This window comes from Gymnoscopelus microlampas (genome assembly GCF_963454915.1).
Source record: "Gymnoscopelus microlampas genome assembly, chromosome: 10".
Classification (NCBI taxonomy): Eukaryota; Metazoa; Chordata; class Actinopteri; order Myctophiformes; family Myctophidae; genus Gymnoscopelus; species Gymnoscopelus microlampas.
The window spans coordinates 17,029,786-17,037,441 of record NC_139947.1 but is presented as its reverse complement, the minus strand read 5'-3'; the positions used below and the strand labels follow the sequence as shown (position 1 = coordinate 17,037,441).

Here is a 7,656-nt window from a genome sequence, read left to right as displayed (position 1 = left end):
ACACACACACACACACACACACACACACACACACACACACACACACAGACAGAGAGGGTCAGAGACAGAGAGAAAGAGAGGGTCAGAGACAGAGAGAAAGAGAGAGATAGACAGGCAGACAGACAGACAGACAGACAGATAGATAGTGAGAGAGAGAGAGAGAGAGAGAGAGAGAGAGAGAGAGAGAGAGAGAGAGAGAGAGAGAGAGAGAGAGACATTTAGAGAATAACACAGAGACAGACAGACAGACAGACAGACAGACAGACATAGGTAGAAAGAGACTAAGACAGACCGACAGACCGTCCTACCGACAGACAGACAAACAAACAGATAGACAGAGAGACAGATAGACAGACAGACAGACAGACAGATATACAGACAAGCAGGTCAGGTGTTTGTCCAACTGGACTGTGGTGAGGTTGGAATGCTACCGTCTGGTTGTCATTAACACTTTGCCTAGTAACCACTCAGAACGGGTCATGGGAGAACTGTCTACACACACACGCACACATGCATGCGCGCACAAGTGCACAAGCGTGCAAGGACAGACACATAAACTGGTCCAGCACACACAGTCAACACCATCCAAACACAACAAAAGAAGAACATCTCAACACATAAACTGACATGGACAAAAGGTTGCCGTCTTTTCACAACACAATGACAATTGTTTTATAGGTGATGTACCGTTCAATAATAAACAGAAAGTAAATAAATAAATATTAAAAATACTTAAGCCCTATATATTTTGTTGTAAATAAAGCAATAGCCAGCACTCCGTTATATATTTTGTTGCACAACTAACTTCGCACAAAGTATATAATACAGGGATTAAGTAGTTAATCAGAAAAATCTATTTTCTTTTTGTCGATTCGAAACAAAACATGCTTCTCAATTATTCGGTTAAACTACACTAGCAAGATCTGTTAGAGGTTCTAAATGTCGGTTTGGATATATTTTCAGTTAATTGCCGAGCTTACCTTGAAGATCAGTTATTTTTGGTGAGCGAGGCTGGCATTCAATAGAGTACTTAAATTAGGCTTAAGAAGCCGCTCTCTTCCATTGGGGAGACGAAGCTCACACGTTTTCTAATTCCGTCTGGGGTTATTAGCGGTTATTAGAGCAGAGGTTCTCAAACTTTGATTTTGAGCCAGCAGCGCCCCCCATACAAGTTTTGTGTTGTTGAAATGTTTTAAAAATATTTCAGATTTTTCACATTTTCCTCAAAGTCTTTTTGAAAATAGCTTATGTATATAGGGTTAAACCAGTTGAACTGATTTTGATGCTATACTAACTCATTTGGCTGGGGACCGCCTGGAACCCCCTCAAGGACCCCTGGGGGTCCCCGGACCCCACTTTGAGACCAGCTGACCTTGAAGATCAGTTATTTTAGGCGAGTGAGGCTGCCGTTCTACAGAGTATTTAAATTAGGCTTAAGAAGCCGTTCTCCGATTCCATTGGGGAGACGAGGCTCCTGCATTTTTGTCTGTTTTCTAATTCTTTTCTGGGGTTATTAGAGAACAGCTTGAAGTGATTAAAGTTAGACAGAGTATATCAGCTCTGCTGAGTGCATCGCAGCACTCTGCCTGTGAGAACGCCACTCTGCTCATTATCACCTCCAACAAAACGGCATCTCATTTCACACTCCTAGACCTCACTGAGGACGAGAGTGGCACACGCACACATGCGCACACACACATAGGTGCGTGTGCGTGCGTACGCACAAACGTGCACATGTAGGTTGTCTTTCACACCTTAGTTCAGAGCATCTTAAAAAGGAGACTGATGGGGCTCTTTTTGATCACACAGGATCTCACACTTTTGATGCCTCATATACAGTTTAACATACAGTACATGCACGTGTGCACGCACACACACACACACACACACACACACACACACACACACACACACACACACACACACACACACACACACACACACACACACACACACACACACACACACACACACACACACACACACACACACAATCGAGATCACGATCTTTTTTCGATTAATTGTGCAGCACTACCGTGCACATACAGACGGACACCCGTGCACACCCGTGCACAACTGTGCACACCCGTGCACAACTGTGCACACCTGTGCGAGAGGTCCTGGGTTCAAATCCTGGACGAGCCCCCAATTTATGTTAAGCCCTTTTGTCTTTTGATTGATTGAATACTTTATTAGACAGAAATAGAAAACAGCACGAGTACGGTCAAACAATTGGTCTAAAAGGATACACCAAAAAAGTCCTTGTGGTCTTGTTTCCATTGGGGTCCTATGTATTATGTATGTCTAGGGGTAAAGAGAGTAACAACAAACACACACACTCACACTCACACACGCACGCACGCACGCACGCACGCACACACACACACACACACACACACACACACACACACACACACACACACACACACACACACACACACACACACACACACACACACACACACACACACACACACACACACACACACTCACACACACACACACACACACACAAGAAACATGTGTGCACAAGCACAAACACACACCACGTGTGCATGTGTGCACACACGCGCACGTGTGCACGCGCACACACACACACACGCACACACGCACACACTAAAACACACACGCACGCACGCACACACACACGCACACACTGAAGCCCCTCTAAGCTCAGAGATCAGCCCATCAGATAAAGCAGATCTTCAGACATGGTCAAACATGCAATCGGAGGCCAGCTGGATGTCCTCCAGAAGACAGAAGGCCCTCTTTGTGACCGGGGCCGCCTACGGCCATGCAGGCCACAGCCTTCCACAGGAACAAACAGCGACATGACCATCCCAGGCGTCTGACTTATCCAATTTCCTCAGACTTAACGTCTAGAGAATATTAATCCCACATTTGATCCTCACTGCTGAAAAACCTAGAGTGGGCTAAATATAATATACTAAAGCTATCCTTGGTGGTTGTGTCAGCACTATTTACTCACCGTGACCCAAACAGATAGGCAGAAAAACTAGAGAGAAGACATGGTTTGGAGACAGAGACAAATGCTCTCTGAAGTGTACGCAGATCAGAGAGTCTTTGTTGTCTGCTGTAAGCTACACTGTAATATCCTGAGTGTTAGCTTATCTCTGAGAGTGCACAAATACGGGTCCATTTGGTTCCATTTGCACACTCTCTCTAAGTTATAACAAATGGATAAATGAGTACTGAGGATTTTATTGTGCACATTGGTTTGTCTAGAAAACCATGGAGAATACAGCTGACATTTGGTCGACATTTGAGCGATGCGAGAGCCTGGCATAGCCCTCCTTCGGGCACAGCAGTAATCTCAGCTATGATATTGGCATTTGGGCCCTGTTTGAGGTGAATTGATGTTCAATTTGCCCGCCACACGTCAAATCCAGTCAGTCGAGGGAAGAGGTGGGAGGGATTTTAAGGGATGCTGAGAGTTGACACAACAAGCATTACCAACCCTGAATGACTCATAAAACACAGCGTGCAGTATGTCATAGACATACACGTAGATAGCGCAGTGGCCGCTGTTGTCCATTGGAGCAATGTGTCAACCTGGCCGCCACATTGGCTGGGGCACGCCGTGCCTCCTACTGCATGTATGCCTATAGAGGCAGTTTATCGACAATTAAAATCATCACAAGTCGCTTACTTTTCAACCGATTTTCAAGCAATTTGGCTTGTTACAAATGACAGACGTATGATACAGGCCACTTAAAAATGGGAGTTTTCATACCAAAATACCATATCTGACTTACGGTATAGTAACAGTAATGGTTATAAAAACAGAAAAGTATTTCTACGTTGACATATGATCCAGTGGCCAATGTGGGATCTATGTACATTATGTCTACAGAGCATATGAATGGGTGAGTAACTCACGATGTCTTGGGGTAAATCGCTCCGGTCCTCTCGCAGTCATAGATGATGAAGCTGCCTGATACCACCGACGTACCGTTCACCTTTATCGCCACGGGAACAGTAAGATGATCTGAAAAAAACATGTACAAGCTATAGAATAACTACATCAAGTATTTGAGGTGATCTCACTGTCATAACAAACTTGTCAGCACAACAGAGATATCCTCAAGCGACTGATTTCCACTGCTTGTAGAATGTTTGCTGATCCAGCACAGTCCAACAATTGCGCAAAAGTCTAATAAATCACCTAACTGTATTTTTTATTGAGAGCTAAGAGATGTGAGCAGACGCGTTGGCAGACGGCCAACTCAGTGTGTGTTTCACAGTCTAACCTCTGCCAGGGGGGATGGGAGGGTAGCTTTCCCAGGGGAGCAAGGAGCAGGTCTGGATCTGAGGGGGGCCGGAGTCCAGGTGCACCGTCGCAGCCGTGGAAACGCCCAGTCCGTAGTCGCACTCCACACGGGAGCCAATTAGATCAGGGACTCTGCCATTTATCAGAATGCCCATGTCCTAAGAGCAGAAGAGACACAGGAGGGACATTATAACAACCCATTTATCTTAACCACTTTAACTCTGTGGTTCCCTTTAGGGAATGTCATTATACAGTAGGTGAAAGTTTTCAAACATTGTCAAGCATTTTCAGAAATAGCGAAAATAGAACATTTCCATGCTCAGAGTGTGTCATGATGCGACGTGTAGTGAGTTTGTAGATTGGATATTTAAGTATAATTAGGACTTACGTGGTTTTAACCACATTGACACTACAGTCCCTATTCTGTGAATGTAATAATAGGCAAACATTCAGCGAAAATATCAGAGCTACAAGCTCACAAAGTATCGCGTTGCGACACGTTGTGAGCTTACATCGGCCATTTTCAGCAAAGAGACTAGACGTAGAGTGACAAAAGTAGGCCGGGACCAAGACAAGTACGGACCCCTGGGGGACCCTGGTAAAGTACTGTAGGGTTTAAGGGGTTAATATGAGCGTTCAAACCCTCTCAGGTCGCAGGCACGCGCCGCCAGCAGCGAGCGCGTTTTGAGTTCAGGCAGAGGGGGGATAAAACTAATGTGTCATGAAGAAACAGATGGCACAAATACACTCACGTATACATTTGTTTATTTGATGAAGTACGAGATACCTACTGTATAATGAGAAGCATAACACCTCTCACACATGATTTAATTAATTGTTAAGCGTGAGAAAGCCAGGAGGGAAGAGGAAAAATAGCAGACAGACAAGCACATTCAAGAATCTATTTTATTGTCATATCACAGGTTTACAGGTGTAAAGAAGTGGGCGTTTTTGGGAAAGTTCCATAATTCGTTATTTTCAGGAAATAAAAAACAGAGAGACGGAGAGCAATGAGAAAAACAGGAAAGAAACACAAAATCAAATGTGTAAGTATATACTGAAGGTATATGAGTGAAGATTGGTCGATTTGTGTACATATAGAGAGAAAGAGGCAAGTGACACATTGCCAGACGGGTTGTGGCTGAAGTGGTAGCAACATGCGGCAACAAGTTTCATAAAACTACATTCAATTGTCTTAACAATGGATCACATCCTGGCTGCGGCACTGACTTCCTGCTTCCTGTCTGCTGCTTCCTGTTTGGGGAGACGGCCTTGGGCCAAGTTTCCTGTGGCTCTGACTGATGCGTGTGCATTGAACAGCTGCTCAACCTATCCAAACGGATCTGACCTACATACTGGACACACATCCCCAATGAATGACCTGTCTGTGCTACTTTACAATATAAAGTTTAGGCATTTAGCAGACATTCTTATCTAAAGCCACTCACAAAGTGCAAGATTGGAGTAAATGACATTAACCCTAGTCAACAAACGACAGGGTAAATGGTCAAATAGTTTTGTGCCCTGCATACTTGGAATAATTTACAGGGTCTGTTCAAGTGCCATTCCTTTGTTACCCTACTGGACATTTTCAGTCTGATATATCAACTCTAGTTACCATTATTTATTTGGTGTTATTTTTACATTTTATTGTGTACTTTAGTGGATGAACTATGTGATGTGATCTGTGAACTGTATGTGTTTGTTAATTTAGTCATCTTAATTTCCTCTTATTTTTTCTAAACTTGCTATCTCTGCAACACTGGAAAAAGGGGTCTCAAGCCTCAGTGTGTCTGCAGATAATTAAATAAACGTTGATTTATTAAACAATGATAATAATAATTATTGGTCTCCTGTAGTCCTTTTGGGGTATTTGTCACTGTATTTTGTGCATAGGCCTACGATTATGTGTCCTCTGTATTTAACCCATCCAAACTATTAGGACCAGTGGGGAAGTGCCATTAATACGGCAACCAGGTAGCAGTTAGTGGTTAAGTGTCTTGCTCAGGGACACTTCTACACACGAGCCCGGGGGAAACCGACGACCTTCTGGTTACTAAACAGCCTCGCTAGCCACTCGGTTACGGTCACCCGGGTCAAGCAAATAGAGTGCAAAGAAAACAGTTAAGTCCTACAAAGTAGCTAGGATACCAGGTAAACATCAAACCTAGCATCTGCCTAAACAGTGTTCTATCTACATAACATTCTTAGCGTACGTCAGCCTCTAATAATAATGAGTAGCCCTACTAATTCGATGTCAAATCTTCCAGCGCAGTGTAATGACTTAAATAATTATATAATGTCCATGTATTAGCAATCTGAGAGGCTAATTATCACATCCTAACCATTGGGATGACGATAAGGCTGATAGCTTATTAAAAAAAGCACAAGTGGCGCATGTTAACGGTACCTTGATGTCCGCTGATGTCCGGCTGATCTCTGGTGGCACCAGGGTCATGGAGGGGCACTGCTGAGGGCCTTCACCCATGCTGATCCAACAGCGTGCCAATGGCCCCTGGGCACAATCCTTCTGGATGGTGCACCTACAAAAGCAATGGATGATGATTTACACTTTGATTTACACACAGTTGCGTGCCGGTATCATGCATTGTGCAACAACTGGTACATGCACCTGCAAATGATGCCTCTGAGTGTTTTGTTTTTATTTTGGGGGTGGGGGGGGGGTCTTGGTATTGGGCACCCACGGGAAAAGTGCAAGGTTGCTGCTGAAATTGTGTAGTCTTGAGTGAGCTACAGTAGGATACAGTAGGCTAATAGACCATAATCAGAACCATAATCAGTGATCACAAACCACAATCCATGTTGGTCAAGTATGTTCAGATTATAGGAATTTGACATGGAGCATTGCTCTCAGACACAGAAAATGACATACCAAAATAACAATAATAATAATACATTTGTCACCACTCCTTTGGGGTGTTTATTTTTTCACTCTGTATATGTGCACATATGTGAAATTTGTCCTCGGTATTCATTTATCCATCCTAACTATTAGGAGCAGTGGGCAAGTGCCATTAAGCACCCAGGAAGCAAATAGGGGTTATGTGTCTTGCTCAGGAACACTTCAACACATAGACTGGGCGGACTAGGGGGTGTGAACCAGTGACCTTCTGATTACCAGACAGACAGCCTAGCCATTCAGCTATGGCCTCCCAAAAGAGATACAGTACATAAATACAAGTACATAAATACAGAGAGATAAGAAAAAACTAATTATAAACTATAAAAGATATAAACAAATGTAAATACAAGTATGAAAGTAACAAGACAAATGTCAAATGTCAAATAATGGCATGGCTTCCCTGTGCAATCTGTAGCTATAGATAGCAAGTTACTAGGTGTGC

The 7,656-nt window shown here is 43.6% G+C and overlaps 1 protein-coding gene across 1 annotated transcript in view; it reads right to left on the bottom strand.

Annotated features, from left to right (window-relative positions):
• The window catches only part of plxnd1 (plexin D1), a 115,366-nt gene that overhangs the window by 84,952 nt on the left and 22,758 nt on the right, over positions 1-7,656 (bottom strand). Inside the window, exons 5-7 of the mRNA XM_084069745.1 lie at positions 6,702-6,834; positions 4,272-4,449; positions 3,901-4,009 (exon numbers count right to left, since the gene is read on the bottom strand). Coding sequence (XP_083925871.1) covers positions 3,901-4,009; positions 4,272-4,449; positions 6,702-6,834 — 420 coding nt within the window. The remainder of the gene's footprint in view (positions 1-3,900; positions 4,010-4,271; positions 4,450-6,701; positions 6,835-7,656) is intronic.